This window comes from Anomaloglossus baeobatrachus, chromosome 9, assembly GCF_048569485.1.
Source record: "Anomaloglossus baeobatrachus isolate aAnoBae1 chromosome 9, aAnoBae1.hap1, whole genome shotgun sequence".
NCBI lineage: Eukaryota > Metazoa > Chordata > Amphibia > Anura > Aromobatidae > Anomaloglossus > Anomaloglossus baeobatrachus.
In genome coordinates, this window is record NC_134361.1 from 144,779,442 (window position 1) to 144,801,150 (window position 21,709).

At 50.9% G+C, this 21,709-nt stretch overlaps 1 protein-coding gene across 2 annotated transcripts in view; it reads left to right on the top strand.

Moving 5' to 3' along the window:
* KIF4A (kinesin family member 4A) overlaps positions 1-21,709 on the top strand; it is a 187,289-nt gene that overhangs the window by 69,089 nt on the left and 96,491 nt on the right. For both annotated transcript variants that reach the window (XM_075324006.1, XM_075324007.1), the window contains exons 7-10: positions 2,322-2,416; positions 4,330-4,449; positions 4,839-5,014; positions 5,103-5,164. In XM_075324006.1, coding sequence (XP_075180121.1) covers positions 2,322-2,416; positions 4,330-4,449; positions 4,839-5,014; positions 5,103-5,164 — 453 coding nt within the window. The remainder of the gene's footprint in view (positions 1-2,321; positions 2,417-4,329; positions 4,450-4,838; positions 5,015-5,102; positions 5,165-21,709) is intronic.

Sequence of the window (21,709 nt, forward strand, 5' to 3'; positions counted from 1 at the left end):
CTCCAGTGGCTGTGCAGGGTGAGTAGTAACAAGAAATCAGGTAGGGGTATTTACAGGACCCAAGAAAGTTTTTTGGGTGACCTCACCAGTCCTGAGGTCTTGGTCCATTCGAAACTGTTAACTGGGTAAACTTTAACAAATCAACGGGTAGCCGGAACCACTACCATTTACTCTCTATCTTCTGCAGGGGACTGTAAGGAGCTTTAACACTGGAACTACTGAGGTAGTCATTTTGACTACTTTGCACTATGTATTTCTATATAGGTGTCACGAGTCCAGTAGTTCTAGTTTAAAGACATGGCTGCCCATTGACTACCATCCACTTCTTAATGTCCCGGGCAAACCACCCCCTTTCCCCACAGTGCCGGGTGTAACTTACCAGGTCCCCGGGTTCCAGGTCTCTGTCCGGGAGACCTGTTGGCAAATCGGGGGCCACATCCCTCTGGGACAAGAAGATTTCGTAGTACAGTCCCGGTTCATAGGTGACACCCCCCCCCCCCCCCCCATCCCTTTTGGGGGTTAAAGTGGCAGACTTGCCCTCGGTAGGTCGGGCCCCGCACCCGGAAGGTAGCCTACCGCAGGTGGTCCTTCTCTTGGTAGGTGCATGCCAGCACCTCGGCTTTACGCTTTTCCCGAGCAGCGATTTTCCGGTCGCTCCCAGTACGGGGCACGGGTATCGTGCCCCTCCTCCTGCTAGGCAGTTTAGCCCACACGGACGCACTCGGTGCCAGCTACAACAAGCCTTTCTCTCTGCCGAGGGTCCCATCTTTCATTTGCCTTTTCTGCTTCCCTGCAGGTACATTCTGGCTGCTCCACAGCTGGGACCGGGTAGTGGGTAACAACTTGCGCGGCTGATGCAGGTGGCTCCTGATCGGGCGCCGCCTCCGTTGTGGCCGACGTCATAGTTGCGGCCGGGCGGACTGCCAGAGCCGTGTGTGTGGTTGTGGTTTTTTTTTTTTTTTTTTGCGCCCAAAAAACGCTGGCAAAATAGCGGCTGTCAAATTTTGAAACTGAGCACAGTTTACAGTCCAAAACAAGACACACTTCCACCAGGTAGGTGGATGGGTTACAATCCTGTTCGTGACTCCAGGTTTTGAGGTGTGCTGCCCCCACGTCAGCAGCCGGGGTGCTCTGATCCAGATCCACAGTGGCTCGAGGGGTCTCCGGACCTGGGGGTCGTGCGGACACTCAAATAAAAAATGGGCGTAATATGTACAGGGGATTGTTGTAGATACTTCGTGACGCCACCCACTGTGTGTGGCAAGATGGAGTACCACCGCTGCTGTTGGGGAGCACCCGAGGGCGATGGATCGGCAGCTTGATGTTAACCCCTCCGTGGGTAGGGGTGGATTCCCCGGGGCTCAGTGTCAAGAACACGGGAGGTGATGGCTGTGCGTGGGCATGCACCGAAGGGTGTTGGTGTACTCATGATTGAATAAATGCACACGAGTCTACTGGTAAACCAAGGTATCAGTGGCCGGCTGCCGCTTCAGGGTGTATACGGTTCCCACACCCGGCTGGTGTACCAATGTCCCTTCCTCCGGCACTCTGTATTTTCCTTCTATTTTAGACAACCTCGTATGGAACGGGGAAGTCCACTCCTGGTTTGGGTTTTAGTTGGGAGATGTGCCCGCGAAAACTGACCGTTGGGATCTCAGTGGGTTGTTACGGATACCCTATCCCCTGCAGTAGAGCGAAACGGCAGCCCATCTGGGCTAACCCTCTGGAACAATGTCTGGAACCTTGCTCCCGGCCTGGTTAATTAGAGAAGGAGCTTGCAACAGTCTTCTAACTAGGGTCCAGGTGCCCTGCCTGTGCACGGCTTCCTGACCGGATCTCCATTGTCCGTATTGGCGGGCTCCAACCCTGTCCCGGTCCACTCTGTATTTCCCACGATCGGACTCCCGTTGCCTTTTGGACACTGTCTACTGCTTGCCACCTAGCCAGTAGACCAGGGCCACTACCCTGGCTACCCTTCACTAGGCTCAGACTTAAACTTGCACTGCCACCTGAACTCGACTTTTACTTGAACTGAAATCTCACTGACACTTGGACACTACTGGTTCCCTCACCCGGATCCTCAAGACCCCATAGGTGGGCGCTCCCAATCCGCCTGGTCCTGCCCACTGGTGTCCTTCCTACCCTGAGGGGGGTGGCTAGGGTTGGCTTATGGAACCTGGTGTGGGGTGTATGTTTTTCTGTGACCACATAGCGGCACCAGGGCGTCACAAGTCCATATAAACTTCTTAGGGAGGGTTGAGCCTACTGATTTTATAAATACAGTAAAAAAAAAAAAAATTATTACACTTCAATCTTTATAGGAATGCTTACTTTCACTCCAAACTCCACCTCGTTGATCTTGCTGGATCGGAGAGACAGAAGAAAACCAAAGCTGAAGGTGATCGCCTGAAAGAAGGTAAATGTATTACTGAATGTACAACATTTAGGAAAATTAGAGTTTTTTTTTCCTCAGACACTGTTTATTTTAATAGATTTTAGATGAATAATTTATACAATTTGATGTAATTTAAAAAAAAAAAAAAAAAGTTAATGTGCTGAGATCTGATCTATGTGCCACTGTTATTTACTATGTAATGGCCGTGGTCTGACAGTATAGGGACATGATCTGATCATACCAGAGCTCCAGGGCCAGGGAGGAAGCAAAAATGTACAGACCTTACAGCACGGGATTGCAAATTATTCTTTCTGAGGTAGTTTTAAAAACAATCAGGGAAATGTTATACCTCAAAAAAAAAAAAATCGGCTATGATCCTGTTGTCTTGTCTGTATACTCCACCTATGAATGAATAAGGATTCTATTTACAGATCTGAAACTCCTCAGATGCTTAAGGTATTTTAATTGTTGTTTTTTTTTTTTAAAACCTAAAGATCCAATAAAGTTTAATTTTAATATAATTTTTGGATGGGATACTATATGGTGCTGGCATCTACCTCTACTTTTTGCTGTTACTCTATCCTGGGAACCCCAATCCTGGTGTTCTCCATGCATCATAATTGGACTTGCATTACAGTAGGCTGAATATTTTTTTTTTTTTTCTCCTTCTTGGTCTGTACTTTTACTACCGCCCAGGAGGTTGTGTGTGTGTGTGTGTGTGTGTGTGTGTGTGTGTGTGTGTGTGTGTGTATTCTAAAGCTAGTGTCACACACAGCGACAACGACGTCGCTGCTACGTCACCATTTTCTGTGACGTTGCAGCGACGTCCCGTCGCTGTGTGTGACATCCAGCAACGACCTGGCCCCTGCTGTGAGGTCGCCGGTCGTTGCTGAATGTCCAGCTTCATTTTTTGGTCGTCACTCTCCCGCTGTGACACACACATCGCTGTGTGTGACAGCGAGAGAGTGACGAAATGAAGCGAGCAGGCGTCTGGCAGCTGCGGTAAGCTGTTATCAGCGTAAACATCGGGTAACCAAGGGAAGACCTTTCCCTGGTTACCCGATATTTACCTTCGTTACCAGCCTCCGCTCTTGCTGCCAGTGCCGGCTCCTGCTCTGTGCACATGTGGCTGCAGTACACATCAGGTAATTAACCCGATGTATACTGTAGCAAGGAGAGCAAGGAGCCAGCGCTAAGCGCGGCTCCCTGCTCTCTGCACTGTGACATGTAGCTGCAGCACACATCGGGTTAACCCGATGTGTACTGTACCTAGGAGAGCAAGGAGCCAGCGCCAAGCGCGGCTTTCTGCACATGTAGCACAGCGACGTTATGATCGCTGCTTCTGCTGTGTTTGACAGCTAAGCAGCGATCATAACAGCGACTTACAAGGTCGCTGTTACGTCACCGAAAATGGTGACTTAACAGCGACGTCGCTGTCGCTTAGTGTGAACCCAGCTTAAGACTTATTAATTGCAATCAACTTTGAAAAGAACTTTGTGACAAACCCCCTTTAAGAGTGCCATAAACTAATGCTTTTTCCTCCACACTTGTTTTGAGGTTTTTATCCTTAATGGCTTAGTGCTACTTGTGGTGGTTGCCCAGACATGGCTATTTGGTGTCATGTTCCTAAGTAGGAAGACACAAGTGACATGGGGCTGGAATGGGCTTCTATAAACAATGGTAGAAATATTGGAGGGCTGTGGGGGGAAAGAAAATGGGTGGCCTCTGAACTTGCTGTGTTTTTAGCCTTTTGTAGTTTACTTCAATCTTGAGTTTTGCTTCTCCGTGATTCTTCAGATTTATATTTTGCTTTTATAAAAAGCTGGTTCCTGACAGATGCTTTTCATTTTGTATTGTGTCCAGTGTATACACCGTATCATGTCCGGACTATACTTAAGTTGCATGAAGTAACCTGTAGACTTCTGTACCTGTAGGTATCAGCATTAACCGTGGCTTGCTGTGTTTGGGCAATGTCATCAGTGCTTTGGGCGATGAATCAAAGAAGGGAAGCTTTGTGCCCTACCGAGATTCCAAGCTAACTCGTCTTCTACAAGGCAAGTCTCTAGTCTTATTGAACACTCAAAGATTTTAATATTAACGCTTAAGCCTTAGTATACTAAAAAAAAAAAACAAAAAAAAAAACCAAACCCTCGTGCTTAATTGACACACAACCAGTTAGGGAGGCGTTAAGTAAATTTTATTATTGGGACATTTGTTAACTACCCATCACTCACCGCACTCCAGCCACTCTAGTTGATAGGGGGATGACTCTCATCAGCTTTGCTTTAGTGGCCTAAGCTATTAAATTACAGCATTTTAGGTTAAAATTGTTGTCTTGGGATCAACTTTAAGTAAATATTATGGTTTTCCTTTTACTATATTCCTAAATCTTTAGTGGACAAAGTTTTATTTTGGAACAAATGAAATGCGTCTTTCTCTGCAGATTCCCTCGGTGGTAACAGTCACACTCTCATGATTGCGTGTGTCAGCCCTGCTGACTCAAACATGGAGGAGACCCTTAATACTCTCAGATATGCAGATAGAGCCAGGAAAATCAAGAATAAACCTATAGTCAACACTGATCCTCAGGCTGCAGAGCTTCAGAAACTTAAGCAGCAGGTACTTGTATCTGCCTCAACCTGGAGACCTGCAATGCTTCCTCTCGGGATTGTCAGAACCTCACAATGTGATTTTATACTTTCAACAGGTTCAAGGTCTGCAGGTTTTGTTGCTACAAGCCCACGGAGGGACTCTACCTGTCCTGACAAAGTAAGTGCATACTAGATTAATGTTGGGGCAAAACTGGTTTAAGGGGTTGTCTCATTAAAGACCTTTATGGCACCTCCACAGGTTATGCCATAAATGTCTAATGAATGCCGCTCCAATTTTCAGAACTGGAATGAACTGTTCAGACCACAACCCGGTTAGCGGTGCCAGGAGAAGTGGCATTGCTTGTGTGCCTCGACTCACTGCCATGCGAGTTGTGAAGGGGCTAACCAATTTGTATGCAGAGGAATCCCATCAACTAAATTTTACAAAATCAAAATTCTTAACAGATTCACTTCCCTTGATGAAGTGCCATGGAAAAGCATCAACGCATGTCTCCCGGACAGCAGAGGTTCATCAGGAGGTCCTTGTTAGGATTGATGCAGTCCTGACAGCCTCCTGTCCCTGAGAAACGTGTCAAGGCTTTTCCATGGTACTGGACTATCTACGGAAGTAACGGTAATCTTTATACATTAGTTAGACACAAGGTTGTATGTAAATTTGTAGACTTTTTTTTTTTTTTTTTTTTTTGCCCTGTATGTCTTGGTTATCAATGTTACACTGTGCTTTACTCATGATCATCTTTGCTTTGGGGGCATCAAAATATAATGTAAACCTGTGCTAACTTTTGAAATAAAATAATGAATTCTGCATATCCTTGTTGTGGTATCCTCATCTTTTTTTGTTTTTGTAGAGACCTCTTAGGGAGCAGGAGGGAAAGTTGACTATGAGCAGGGACGCAATTTGCAAATATAGTATGCCGGCCTCCACAGCAAGGCAGGGACTGTCCTTAGGCCCAGCACAGGGCCTAATGGGTTGCCCAGTTATTACATAAATACTTGCCACACTGCTGCTCTCATACATTGGACAACCCACTCTCCTCTGTCCGCACCAAGGGGTACACTCCCAATTACCTTTTTTAGCATTGTGTAATTTTAATGCATATTCACTAAAGTGTATAATTCCATGTGAGTTCTGAATAGACACAAACACCTGCTCATCTGTCTTCAGAACTCTGTGAATTGAAGGATAAAATAAGCGCAATAGGGTCTTACCCCCAATATATACGGGGTGAATTCAATGAGCAGTCCTACTCACCAGATGGAGTTGAGTCACAACTACTGTACGAGCATGAATATCCTGATCACGGCAGCAGTACCCCAGGAGGCAGATAACAGAGGTAGAGAGGGGCTTTCATACACCGCGCCAATGATCACCGATGAGAAAAGTAAGATAAATGTATCTATATTTTGCACAGGTCTACGCGTTTATGGAGGCTCTGCTCCCTTCCTCTGGACCGTAAGGCATAAAACATTTGATGTTTTCTTATGCCTTACGATCCTGAGGAAGGGAGCTGAGCCTCCATAAACTCGTAGACCTGTGCAAAATAAAGATACATTAATCTTACTTTCTTTATCGTTCCTTTGGGAGACCCAGACCATGGGTGTTTAGCTTCTGCCTCCGGAGGACACACAAAGTACTACACTTAAGTGTAGCTCCTCCCTCCTGAGCTTATACACCCCCTGGTGAGCAGACCCAGCCAGTTTATCGCTTTGTGTTCAGGAGGCATACATCCACACATGCATTCTCATGATTTTTTCCTTTTTGGAATGAGATTGAAGAAGTGCGGGTCCACGTCTGGACCCCCGGCATGTCCCTTCTCACCCCACTGTGTTGGCGGTGTTGTAAGGTTGATTTCCGAGGCTGGAGCCTTACATGCCGTGCTCCTTCACCATCCCTCCTGGGCTCTGGCTTGAACTGGGAGCCAGCAGCATGCCTGGCAGGAGACCGGTCTCCATCCGCAGCCCTTCAGGACCCTGCTAGACCGGAGCACTCATCTCATTTCCGGCGGGTTCTCTAGCTGTCGCCCGAGAACTGTGCCGATGGTGCCTGCGCGTCGGCCTCGCCGCTCAAATTTAGGCCCCGGCTTTGCCGGAGGCCTAGTTTCTGTTCACTGCCCTCGCATATCACTCATGCAGAGGGACAGGCTCGGCTCCTCCCGGCGGCCGTTCTGCACAGGGGAGGGACACTCCCCACTGCTGTGCGTGTGTCCTCCCCTGTAGGTCTCTATGGCCCTCCAGATCCCGCTCTCCAAGCCAAGTCCCGCCCCCTCTCTTCGCTGTGGCGGCCATTTTCTCAGACAGAGTTCACTCTGTGCTGGCCTGCACTCGGCATCCCTGCTGAGGTGCTGTGCATTGGGGGTCCGGGCTTCAGGATCTGGAGGGCACACAACACCGGTCCAGCGATCTGGTAAGCCACAACCGGTCTCTGGTTGTGGACCTCTGTATATACTCTGGGGTTCATTCTCTTGCAGAGCCCCCACTCCAGCAGCATGTCTCACACGAGGAGCAAGGCTCCAAAGCTTTATACTATATGCGCTGCATGTAAGCTCCTGCTGCCTGAACCGAGCACCTATCCACATTGTGATGTCTGCTCTAACTTGGCGGTGCCACAGCCTGGAGTCTCACCCCCAGTGGTCTCTCAGGCTGCTCCTGCACATGTGGCTGAACCCCCGGCTTGGGTAGAATCCTTTTCTAGGTCTAGCTCCCAGTCTTTTGCTGAGTCCGTGGGACTTCTATCCAGGACTTTGATGAATATGCATCAGCCCCATTCACAGGGTGCCTCTACTGCTAAGGGTCCCTTAGGACCGGAGCTCACAGAGGATTCATCATCAGGGCCCAGACCCCGTCCTCCTAAGAGGAGACGCAGGGTTTCCTCTCCCTCCTCCTCCCGCGGCTCTGATTCAAGAGCTGACAAGCAGGATGAGGATGCCTTTACAGGGGGCTCGGAGGCTAACTCAATGTACCCCATTGATCTGTCCGAGGGTGACTCAGATCTTAGTGACTTGATTGCTTCCATTAATTCTGTACTGGATCTCAATCCGCCAGTATCAGAGGAGCAACCCTCTGGCAGAAAAGCACCAGTTTACCTCGCCTAAGAGAGTAAAGAGTGTGTTCTTTAACCACTCCAGTTTTCAGGCCGCTGTGACCAAACCCAGGGCCTGTCCTGACAAACGCTTCCCAAAGCGTGGTTCTGATGACAGTTTTCCCTTTCCACCTGAGGTGGTCAAGGAGTGGGCTCATTCCCCAAAGGTAGATCCCCCGGTGTCTAGGCTCTCAGCCTGGACCGTTGTGTCGGTGGCTGATGGCACCTCCCTTAAGGATTCCACTGACCGTCAGATTGACCTTCTGGCCAATTCTGTGTATGAAGCGGCGGGGGCCGCGTTTTCTCCGACTTTGGCAGCAGCCATCTCTGCTTCTCTGGAGGAGATGCATTCCCTCACCAGGGAATCTATGCCCGAAATGGTTGCCTTAACTGCTCAGGCTTCAGCTTTTTCATCCTATGCCATGTCTGCCATGCTGGAGGCTTCTCACCGCACTGCGGTGGCTTCGGCTAATTCCCTCGTTATCCGCAGGATCTTGTGGCTTCGAGAGTGGAAGGCAGATGCTTCTTCTAAGAAGAAGTACCTTGCTGGGCTCCCTTTTGCTGGGTCCCGGCTGTTCGGAGAACAGCTGGATGAAATTATTAAGGAAGCTACTGGCGGGAAGAGTACTTCAATGCCACAAACCAAAACCAGGAAACCTGCCCAGGGTAGGAATCAGTCGAGGTTTCGCTCCTTTCGTTCCTCCAACTGGTCGTCCTCTAAGCCCTCGGCCTCGTCCGCTAACTCTGCTAAGGACCAGAAATCCAACTGGCGCCCAAAAGCGCGTCCACAGAAGACCGCAGGAGGTGCTGCCACTAAGGCAGCCTCCTCATGACTCTCTGCCCGCTCCGGCGACGTCCTTAGTCGGTGGCAGGCTCTCCCACTTTGGCGACGCTTGGTTTCAACACGTCTCCGATCAGTGGGTGAGAGATGTCATCTCCCACGGCTACAGGATAGAATTCTCTTCCAGCCCGCCAAACAGATTTTTGTCTCTCAACTCCCCCTTGCTCCAAGGCCGCCGCCTTCTCACAGGCCGTGGCAGCCTTGTAGGCCAACGGAGTAATTGTACCAGTTCCCGACCGGGAACGGTTCAGAGGTTTCTACTCAAATCTCTTCCTAGTTCCCAAAAAGGACGGTACCTTCCGGCCCATCCTGGATCTCAAGCTTCTCAACAAGCATGTTCAGGTGCGGCACTTTCGCATGGAGTCTCTGCGATCAGTCATTGCCTCAATGACCCAAGGGGATTTCCTGGCGTCCATCGACATCAGAGATGCCTATCTGCATGTGCCAATTGCAGTTTCACACCAGCGTTGGCTACGTTTTGCAATAGTAGATCATTTCCAATTTGTGGCTCTCCCCTTCGGGTTAGCCACGGCCCCTCGGGTATTCACCAAGGTCATGGCATCAGTGATTGCGATTCTGCACCTCCAGGGGTTGGCAGTGATTCCTTACCTGGACAACCTTCTAGTCAAGGCTTCATCCAGCGCAGACTGTCAGCGGAGTGTCTCGCTCACTCTCGCCACTCTAGCCCAATTCGGGTGGCTTGTCAATCTTCCCAAATCCACTCTGACTCCGACCCAGAGTCTCACGTACCTAGGGATGCAGTTCAAGACTTTGCCGGCACTTGTGAAGTTGCCCTTAGTCAAACAGCAGTCACTCCAGCTAGCGGTGCGCTCTCTGCTGAGGCCCCGCCGTTATACCCTCAGGCGTCTGATGCATGTGCTGGGTCAAATGGTGGCGCCCATGGAGGCTGTTCCCTTTGCCCAGTTCCATCTGCGCCCCCTGCAGCTGGACATTCTCGGCTGTTGGCACAAGCTGCCTTCCTCCTTACACAGGTTAGTGGCTCTGTCGCCACAGACCAGGAGCTCTCTTCAGTGGTGGCTTCGGCCCCTCTCTCTGTCCCAAGGGCGCTCCTTCCTGGCCCCGTCCTGGGTGATTCTCACCACGGATGCCAGTCTATCCGGCTGGGGAGCGGTATGTCTTCACCACAGAGTGCAGGGCACTTGGACTCCGTCCGAGTCAGCCCTTTCAATCAATGTGCTGGAAACCAGAGCCGTGCTTCTAGCTCTCCTAGCTTTTTTTTTTTTTTTTTTTTTTTTTTTTTTTATCCATTTAGTTTTCTTCATCTTTCCTTATGGGAGACCCAGACCATGAGGTGTATAGCTTCTGCCTCCGGAGGACACAAAGTACTACACTAAAAAGTGTAGCTCCTCCCTCCTAGCATATACACCCCCTGGATAACCAAATATAGCCAGTTCAATGCTTTGTGTTCAGGAGGCACACATCCACACATGCATTCTCATCTGATTTTTGATTTTAAAGAGTTTGAAGAAAAGCGGCTCCAGGCTGGACCCCCGGCATGTCCCTTCTCACCCCACTGTGTCGGCGGTGTTGTTAAGGTTGATTTCAAGGCTGGAGCCTTACATGCCGTGCTCCTTCACCATCCCTCGGGCTCTGGCTTGAAGTGGGAGCCAGCACGGTTCTCACTGCTTTGCAGGAGACCGGTCTCCATCCACAGCCCTTTCAGGACCCTGCCCGGACGGAGCACTCATCCCTCAGGGACCTGGCCCTGCGTCTCACAAGCTAAGTATTTGAGACGTTATTGTCAGGGGGTCCCTTGCATCTTTATTGTGGGGGAGAGTGTGTCAGGTTACTTTAGTGACCTTTCCGGCCGGTTCTCTGGTTTTCACCTGAGAACCGTGCCGAGGGTGCTTGCGCGCCGGCCGCATTGTAAAATTTAGGCCCCGGCTTCGGCTGCGGCCTACTTTCGGTTTCGCTGCCCCTGCATGTCAGTCATGCAGAGGGACAGTGCAGCGCCGCCCACCGGCCGTTCAGGACAGGGGAGGACACTCCTCTCTGAGGAGATGTTCCCCTCCCCTGTATATCTCCTTGGCCCTCCGGTTCCTGCTCTTGGACTCAGCCCCGCCCCCCCCTCCTCACTCCGGCGCCATTTTATCAGCGTTCTCACACTGATCGGCGCTGGCTGCTGCATCTCTGCAACCTGTCTGGGGGTCCGAGCTGTGGGATCCGGAGGGCACACAAAACGGTCTGGTAAGCCACAACCTCTGGTTGTGGACCTTCTTATACACTCTCTGGGCATTCTGAAGGAGTGTGTTCTTTACTGCAGAGCCCCCACCTCAGCAGCATGTCTCACACTAGGAGCAAGGCTGTACTCAATATGCACTGCATGTAAGCTCGTACTGCCTGAACCGAGCACATATCCTCATTGTGATGCCTGCTCTAACATGGTGGTGCCTTAGCCTGGGGTCTCCCCAGTGGTCCCTTCTCAGGGCGCCTCTGCTGCTTCGGCTCGCTCTGCAGAGCTCACAGAGGATTCTTCATCTGCTCCCAGACCCCGTCCTCCTAAAAGGAGACGCAGGGTCCCCTCTCCTTCCTCGTCCCGCGGCTCCGATTTCACGAGCCGACTCGCAGAACGAGGAGGATATCTTTACTGGGGGCTCGGACGCTACCTCCATGTGCCCCATTGATCTGACCGAGGGTGATGCAGATGTTAGTGATTTGATTGCGTCCATTAATTCTGTACTGGACCTCAATCCGCCAGTATCAGAGGAGCAACCCTCTCTGGCAGAAAAGCACCAGTTTACCTTGCCTAAGAGAACAAGGAGTTTGTTCTTTAACCACTCCAGTTTTCAAGCCACTGTGTCCAAGCCCAGAGCCTGTCCTGACAAACGCTTCCCAAAGCGTGGTTCTGATGACCGTTTTCCTTTTCCACCAGAGGTGGTCAAGGAGTGGGCTCACTCGCCAAAGGTAGACCCTCCGGTGTCTAGACTCTCAGCCCGGACAGTTGTATCTGTGGCTGATGGCACCTCACTTAAGGATCCCACTGACCGCCAGGTTGACCTCCTGGCCAAGTCTGTCTATGAGGCGGCAGGGGCCTCGTTCTCCCCATCCTTTGCAGCAGTGTGGGCTATCAAAGCCATCTCTGCTTCCCTAGAGGAGATGTATTCCCTCACTAGGGACTCTATGCCTGAATTGGTTGCCTTAACTTCTCAGGCTTCAGCCTTTTCAGCCTACGCCATGTCTGCCATGCTGGAGGCCTCTCACCGCACTGCGGTGGCCTCCGCTAATTCCCTCGCTATCCGCAGGATCTTGTGGCTTCGAGAGTGGAAGGCAGATGCTTCTTCAAAGAAGTACCTTGCTGGGCTCCCATTTGCTGGGTCCAGACAAGAAATCTGTGGAGAGAAAAGCGCATATAGGGTCTTACCCCAGTATATAAGGGGTGGGAGGAGGGTGAAACTACTCACCAGATGTCGTTGTGAGAGTCACAACAACTGTATTCGCATGTAGAATCTGATCCAAGGCTGCAGCCACCCAATTGGCAGATAACAGAGAGCAAAAGAGAAGGGTGTTTGATACTGCGCCAAAGGATCACAGGAACAGATGTTTAGATTAATGCATCTTTATTTCATCCAGGTCTACGCATTTCCGGAGCCACTGCCCCCTTCCTCAGGACCGTCAGGAAAGACAAAACATCAAATCTTTTTAAAAACAATTTTTATATAAACTATGCCGTGGGTTCATAAAACTAAAATAGAGGTATAACTGACCCTATTTTCGAGGCGCAAAAGAGTGAAAAGACACCAAGATCAAGGAAGAGATCACCCTGAAACTAATAGTGTGCTGGTATACAATCATAAAAGGAGGAATGTATATGTCACTAAAACTAGTGTATATGTATGTATACCCATGCGTTCATCTCCATCAATAAATAAGTGAATAAATAAATAAATTAGTGGAAAATATGCATTCTGAAACAACCATTATGAGTGTAAAACCCATATCATATTTATTATATCAATTACATTAAAACTACGCTATAAAAATATTATATAAATACAATGATAATAATTAATAAAAACAGCGATAGACCTGATGGTACTGGACCATAAAACAACCATAAAATATAACAATAAAATCACACTGATATAGGTGTGATGTATATAAAAAAAACTTATAAAAACAAAAAAGTATGCCATAAAACTCACTTAAAATCATAATAAAACCATCCGGAGAAACAGATCAATGCTAGACTTGATTTTAGTGGAATAAATCCGTGATTTCATTTAGACCTTGGGGTTTTAAAGTATTCAGCTTATAAATCCAGTAGGTTTCTTTTTTATTTAGAAGTCCCATCCTATCGGGAACATATGGGGGGTATCTGTTCTATAGGGGTAACCTTCAACTGGATTTTTTTATTATGAAATAGAGTGGTATGACGAGAAAGTCCATGGAGCATGAATCCCACCTTTTATATTATGTCTGTGTGAGTTTATTCTGTTATGTAGAGCCTGTATCGTTCTGCCTATATACCTTTTTTTTCTTTGTCGCTCCATTGGGAGACCCAGACAATTGGGTGTATAGCTTCTGCCTCCGGAGGCCACACAAAGTATTACACTTTAAAAAGTGTAACCCCTCCCCTCTGCCTATACACCCTCCCGTGCATCACGGGCTCCTCAGTTTTATGCTTTGTGTGCAAAGAGGCACACATCCACTCATCTTCTCATTTTAGTTATATCGGTTGGAAGAAAAGTGGGCCCCCACGGGGCCCCCGGCATGTTCCCTTCTCACCCCACTTTGTCGGCGGTGCTGTTAAGGTTGAGGTACCCATTGTGGGTACAAAGGCAGGAGCCTCATGCCGTCTCCTTCACCATCCCTTAGCGGCTCTGGGAGAAGTGGGATCCTGAGCGGTCATCCAGTCACTGGGACCGTGCTCCCTCCGCAGCCCCTGGGGGAATCTGTCGGACAGGAGTTTGTTTATCCTCAGGGACCGGGCCCTGCATCACTAAGGTACTCTGTACCCCCATGGGGGATGTGCATGGAGCGCCTACATCCCGGACGCTGCAGCAGCTGCTTATTTGTGACGGCCGGCGGACTTCCGCGCCTGTTTGTCGGCCGCGGTATTAAATTTTAGTCCCCGGCTTCAATTGCGGCCTAGTAGCAAAACTCCTGCCCCCGGGCCCGTCTATCAGGGATAAGGGCGGGACTGCCGACCTGACGTCGGCTGTGAGGGCCAGGGCATCCTGTATGTTCCTCCCCCCCCCTCACTGATCACTGTGGGGACTCCAGATTCCCGCACTTTTCTAACGCCGCCCCCGGCTTCTCTCCTCCCCTGAGAGCTCCGGCAGCCATTTCTTTGGCATTCTGCCTGTGGAAGATTTCCTGGAAAGAGCTCTGCAACGCTGGGAGACCTAAGGCAGGGAATCTGGAGGACACACACTCCGCTTTTTAGCGGTCGGTAAGCCACACCGGTCACCCGGTGCTGGTCCCCTTAGGGTGCCGGAATAGATACTATATATATTTATATATTTATATATTTCTGTTCGGTCGGGCTGTATACCCTCCCCATATACCCTCAGTGATCACTCTCCTAGGAGACAACAGCATGTCGTCCACAAGGAGCAAGGGGGCCAAGACACCGGGTTATTTTGCGACCTGTACCTCTTGTGCGGCTAAGTTATCTGCAGGTTCCACCTACCCTCACTGTGAGCAATGCTCAACCCCTGTTTTGCTTCCACAACCAGAGCCTCGGTCACTAGTGGGCCCCTCGGCTCAGGTAGAATCCGTTGCTCCCCCTGTCCAGGCGGCAGGGACAGAGTTTGCAGTTTTTGCTGAAAAACTCTGAGTCACTCTCACATTCCATGGCTCAGTCTATGGACAAATGGTCTGCCAAGCTGCTTGAAGCTTTGCAGTCCAGACCGGTCCCTACACAGGCCCCGGGCCCTGTTGGATCTTCACCCCCAGGCCCCTCTCTGCCCGCGCCGCAGCACGTTCCCAGGGGGGCCCTAGGTCTCATGTGGAGGACTCCGGCCCGGACCACAGTCCCAGACCGGCTAAGTGGGCACGCTGGGACTCTTCCCCGACTTCTTCACGCTGCTCAGGTTCCCAGCGTGAGGACTCTCTGGAGGACGAGGCGGACGTCGCAGCTCAGGGCTCTGACACTGACGTTCCCCTCAATCTTGATACACCTGACGGGGACGCCATAGTAAATGATCTTATCTCGTCCATCAACCAGGTGTTAGATATCTCTCCCCCACCGCCACCTGTAGAGGAGTCGACTTCTCAGCAGGAGAAACACCAGTTTCGGTTCCCTAAACGTACACTGAGTGCGTTTTTCGATCACTCTAACTTCAGAGATGCTGTCCAGAAGCCCAGAGCGGTTCCGGACAAGCGCTTTAATAAGCGTCTTACTGACACACGTTACCCCTTCCCTTCTGACGTTGTCAAGGGTTGGGCTCAATGTCCCAAGGTGGATCCCCCAGTCTCTAGATTGGCGGCTAGATCTGTGGTATCGGTTGCAGATGGATCATCGCTAAAGGATGCCACTGACAGGCAGAGCTCCTGATGAAATCCATCTATGAAGCCACGGGCGCGTCTTTTGCCCCGGCCTTTGCAGCCGTGTGGGCACTACAAGCTATCTCAGCTTGTCTGGCTGAGATTAATGCGGTTACACGTAATTCTGCTCCGCAGGTTACGTCTTTGACTTCCCAGGCGTCAGTTTTTTTCTTCCTACGCCATGAACGCAGTTTTAGACTCTGCTAGCCGTACAGCGGTGGCATCCGCTAACTCTGTGGCAGTCCGCAGGGCCATGTGGCTGCGCGAATGGAAGGCAGACTCGGCTTCCAAGAGGTTTTTAACCGGTTTGCCGTTTGCTGGCGACCGATTGTTTGGCGAACGATTGGATGAGATTATTAAGGAATCTAAGGGAAAGTACTCCTCCTTGCCCCAGTCTAAGCCAAAGAGACCTCAGCAACGACAGATACAATCGAGGTTTCGGTCCTTTCGTCCCTCCGCCAAGCCCCAATCCTCTTCGTCCAGCAGGCCGGAGAAAGGCCAAAGGAACTCCTATGCGTGGCGGGCTAAGTCACGCCCCCAAAAGGCCGCAGGAGGCACTGCTTCCAAGGCGGCCTCCTCATGACTCTCGGCATCCCCAAACCGCATCCTCGTTCGGTGGCAGGCTCTCCCGCTTTTGCGACGCCTGGTGGCCACATGTTCAAGACCGATGGGTGAGAGACTTTCTGTCTCACGGTTACAGGATAGAGTTCAGCTCTCGTCCTCCGACTCGTTTCTTCAGAACATCTCCGCCCCCCGAGCGAGACGATGCACTTTTTCAGGCGGTGAACACTCTGAAGACAGAAGTTGTAATCCCTGTTCCCACCCCCCCCCCCCAGGAACATGGTCGCGGCTTTTACTCCAACTTGTTTGTGGTGCCAAAGGACGGCCCGTTCCGTCCCGTTCTGGACCTCAAACTACTCAACAGACATGTGAGCACCAGACTGTTTCGGAAGGAATCTCTCCGCTCTGTCATCGCTTCAATGTCACAAGGAGACTTCCTAGCATCGATCGACATCAAGGATGCTTATCTCCATGTGCCGATCGCACCCGAACATCAACGCTTTTTGCGCTTCGCCATCAGGGACGAACACCTTCAGTTCGTGGCATTGCCTTTCGGCCTGGCGACAGCCCCACGGGTGTTCACCAAGGTCATGGCATCTGTTGTGGCGGTCCTACACTCTCAGGGCCACTCGGTGATTCCCTACTTAGACGATCTTCTGGTCAGGGCACCCTCTCAGTTGGCGTGTCAAAACAGCCTTTCCGTCGCTCTGGCGACTCTCCAGCAGTTCGGTTGGATAATCAACTTCCCAAAATCCAAGTTGACACCGACCCAATCACTGACGTACCTTGGGATGGAGTTTCATACTCAGTCAGCGGTAGTCATGCTACCGCGGGACAAACAACTTTCTCTGCAGGCAGGGGTGCAATCTCTTCTTCGGGGTCAGTCACACCCCTTGAGGCGCCTCATGCACTTCCTGGGGAAGATGGTGGCAGCGATGGAGGCAGTGCCGTTCGCGCAATTCCATCTGCGGCCACTCCAGTGGGAAATTCTCCGAAAATGGGACAAGAGTTCGACTTCACTCGACAGGAACGTCTCTTTCCCTTGCAACCAAGACGTCACTTCAGTGGTGGCTCCTTCCCAACTCTGTCGCAGGGGAAATCCTTCCTACCCCCCCACCTGGGCTGTGGTCACGACGGACGCGAGCCTGTCAGGGTGGGGGGCGGTTTTTCTCCACCACAGGGCTCAGGGAACCTGGACTCCGATAGTCATCCCTTCAGATCAATATTCTGGAGATAAGGGCAGTATATCTAGCCCTATTGGCCTTTCATCGGTGGCTGGAGGGCAGGCAGATCCGAATCCAGTCGGACAACGCCACGGCCGTCACTTACATCAACCACCAAGGCGGCACTCGCAGTCGTAAAGCCTTCCAGGAGGTCCGACGAATTCTGCAGTGGGTGGAAGCCACAGCCTCCACGATCTCCGCAGTGTACATCCCGGGCGTAGAAAACTGGGAAGCAGATTTTCTCAGCCGACAGGGCATGGACGCGGGGGAATGGTCTCTTCACCCAGACGTGTTTCGAGAGATCTGTCGCCGCTGGGGGACGCCGGACGTCGATCTCATTGCGTCACGGCACAACAACAAAGTCCCGGCATTCATGGCCCGGTCTCAAGATCACAGAGCTCTGGCGGCGGACGCATTAGTTTAGGATTGGTCGCAGTTTCGACTTCCCTATGTGTTTCCTCCTCTGGCGATGCTCCCCAGAGTGTTGCGCAAAATCAGGTCCGACTGTCATCGCGCCATTCTCGTCGCTCCAGATTGGCCGAGGCGGTCGTGGTACCCGGATCTGTGGCATCTCACGGTGGGTCAACCGTGGGCGCTCCCAGACCGCCCAGACTTTCTGTCTCAAGGGCCGTTTTTCCATCTGAATTCTGCGGCCCTCAACCTGTGTGGCCATTGAGTCCTGGCTCCTAGCGTCCTCAGGGTTATCTCAAGATGTCATTGCCACTATGAGACAGGCCAGGAAACAAACGTCCGCCAAGATCTATCATAGGTCTTGGAGGATCTTCTTATCCTGGTGCTCTGACAAGGGTTTTACTCCCTGGCCCTTTGCCTTACCCACTTTTCTTTCATTCCTTCAATCCGGAATGGACAAGGGGTTGTCTCTCGGCTCTCTCAAGGGACAAGTATCGGCGCTTTCCGTATTTTTTCAAAAGCGTCTAGCCAGGCTTCCGCAGGTCCGCACGTTCCTGCAGGGAGTTTGCCACATAGTCCCACCTTACAAGCGTCCGCTGGAACCCTGGGACCTCAATAGGGTGCTAACGGCTCTTCAGAAGCCACCTTTCGAGCCGCTGCGGGAGGTCTCTTTATCACATCTTTCACAAAAGGTGGCATTTCTAGTGGCAGTTACATCGCTCCGTAGAGTGTCGGAGCTGGCAGCGCTGTCATGCAAAGCCCCCTTCCTGGTTTTTCACCAGGATAAAGTGGTTCTACGTCCGGTCCCGGAATTTCTCCCTAAGGTGGTATCCTCTTTTCATCTCAATCAGGATATCTCCTTACCTTCATTTTACCCTCATCCAGTTCACCAATGTGAAAAGGATTTGCACTCATTAGATTTAGTGAGAGCACTTCGGCTCTACGTGTCTCGCACGGCGCCCCTGCGCCGTTCAGATGCACTCTTTGTCCTTGTCGCTGGCCAGCGTAAAGGTTCGCAGGCTTCCAAGTCAACCTTGGCTCGGTGGATCAAGGAACCGATTCTCGAAGCCTACCGCTCTTCTGGGCTTCCACTTCCTTCAGGGTTGAAAGCTCATTCTACCAGAGCCGTGGGTGCGTCCTGGGCACCGGGCTACGTCTCAGCAGGTGTGTCAGGCAGCTACCTGGTCTAGTCTGCACACTTTCACGAAACACTATCAGGTGCATACCTATGCTTCGGCAGACGCCAGTCTAGGTAGGCGAGTCCTTCAGGCGGCGATTGCCCACCTGTAAAAGGGGGTCGTTTTCGGCTCTTTTTTTATCGAGGTATTCTTTTACCCACCCAGGGACTGCTTTTGGACGTCCCAATTGTCTGGGTCTCCCAATGGAGCGACAAAGGGAATTTTGCTTACTTACCGTAAATTCCTTTTCTTCTAGCTCCTATTGGGAGACCCAGCACCCACCCCTGTTCCCTTCGGGCTGTTGTTCTTTTGTGTACACATGTTGTTCATGTTGAATTGTTCTTTTGGTTCATGGTTTCAGTTCTCCGAACATCCTTCGGATTGAATTTACCTTAGACCAATTTATACGTTTCCTCCTTCCTGCTTTTGCACCAAAACTGAGGAGCCCGTGATGCACGGGAGGGTGTATAGGCAGAGGGGAGGGGTTACACTTTTAAAGTGTAATACTTTGTGTGGCCTCCGGAGGCAGAAGCTATACACCCAATTGTCTGGGTCTCCCAATAGGAGCTAGAAGAAAAGGAATTTACGGTAAGTAAACAAAATTCCCTTCATTACAGTCACGCTCAATTAAATAAATAACAAAGTCGGATAGACATGTCAAATGTCCTTGTATCCTAAATTCTGTGCCCTCTATGGTCTGACCGAAATTGATCCTCCCGTGTTGGATGGATCTGCAACATAGGCAGTTTTTCATATAGCATTTATAAGAACCCATGAGTACATTATTAGTAGTAGGATTACAATGATTTTCAATCTGCTAGGCGCAAGTTGGTTCTTTAAAGTGGATGCTCTACGAAATGTGACCCCTGGATGGGTAGGTAACACCTCTTTCAGGTATGGGTCATTGTGTAAAATGGTCCAATGTTTCTTGAGGATGCAAGATGGAGGATGTTTCTTGATGTTTTGTCTTTCCTGACGGTCCTGAGGAAGGGGGCAGTGGCTCCGGAAACTCATAGACCTGGATGAAATAAAGATGCATTAATCTAAACATCTGTTCCTGTGATCCTTTGGCGCAGTATCAAACACCCTTCTCTTTTGCTCTCTATTTGCTGGGTCCAGGCTGTTCGGTGAACAACTGGATGAAATTATTAAGGAGGCTACTGGCGGGAAGAGTACTTCCTTGCCACAGACTAAAACCAGGAAACCTGTCCAGGGCAGGAACCAGTCGAGGTTTCGTTCCTCTAACTGGTCGTCCTCTAAGCCCTCGGCCTCGTCCACTAACTCAGCCAAGGACCAGAAGCCCACCTGGCGCAAGAAGCCGCGTCCACAAAAGTCCGCAGGAGCTGCTGCCACCAAGGCAGCCTCCTCTTGACTATCTGGCCGAGACAGCAACGTCCTTGGTCGGTGGCAGGCTCTCCCACTTTGGTGACGTGTGGTTTCAACACGTCTCCGATCAGTGGGTGCGGGATATCATCTCCCACGGCTACAGGATAGAGTTCTCTTCCAGCCCGCCAAACAGATTTTTTTCTGTCAACATCCTTGCAGGCCAACGGAGTAATTGTACCGGTTCCTACCAGGGAACGGTTCAGAGGTTTTTACTCAAATCTCTTCCTGGTCCCCAAAAAAGACCGGTTCCTTCCGGCCCATCCTGGATCTCAAGCTTCTCAACAAGCATGTTCAGGTGCGGCATTTTCGCATGGAGTCTCTGCGATCAGTCATTGCCTCAATGACCCAAGGAGATTTCCTGGCATCCATCGACATCAGAGATGCCTATCTGCATGTGCCAATTGCAGTTTCACACCAGCGTTGGCTACGTTTTGCAATCGGAGAGGAACATTTCCAATTCGTGGCTCTCCCCTTCGGGTTAGCAACGGCCCCTCGAGTATTTACCAAGGTCATGGCAGCAGTGGTTGCGGTTCTGCACCTCCAGGGGTTGGCAGTGATTCCTTACCTGGACGACCTTCTTGTCAAGACTTCATCCAGTGCAGACTGTCAGCGGAGTGTCTCGCTCACTCTCGCCACTCTAGCCCAATTCGGGTGGCTTGTCAATCTGCCCAAGTCCACTCTGACCCCGACCCAAAAACTCACGTACCTAGGGATGCAATTCGAGACTCTGCCGGCACTTGTCAAGCTGCCCTTAGTCAAACAGCAGTCCCTCCATCTGGCGGTGCGCTCTCTGTTGAGGCCCCGCCGTCATTCCATCAGGCACCTCATGCAGGTGCTGGGTCAGATGGCGGCGTCAATTGAAGCGGTTCCCTTTGCCCAGTTCCATCTGCGTCCTCTGCAGCTGGACAGTCTCCGCTGTTGGGACAAGCGGACTTCTTCATTGCACAGGTTAGTGGCTCTGTCGCCACAGACCAGGAGCTCTCTTCAGTGGTGGCTTCGGCCCCTCTCTCTGTCTCAGGGACGCTCCTTCCTGACCCCGTCCTGGGTGATCCTCACCACGGATGCCAGTCTATCCGACTGGGGAGCAGTATTTCTCCACCACCGAGCACAGGGCACTTGGACTCCGTCCGAATCAGCCCTCTCGATCAATGTGCTGGAAATCAGAGCTGTGCTCCTCGCTCTCGTAGCCTTTCACCACCTGTTGGCGGGCAAGCACATTCGAGTCCAGTCAGACAACGCGACAGCAGTTGCCTACATCAATCACCAGGGCGGGACTCTCAGCCGCCTGGCAATGTTGGAGGTTCAACGCATCCTTCAGTGGACGGAGGATTCAAAGTCCACCATATCCGCAGTCCACATCCCAGGCGTAGAAAACTGTGAGGCAGATTATCTCAGCCGTCAATGTAGTGATAATTCTGGCACACTGAAAAAATTCATGACAGGTGAAGCAATCTTTGAATGCTGAATCAAATTTATTCGTGCATAAAGTTGACAATAAATCATCCAACGTTTC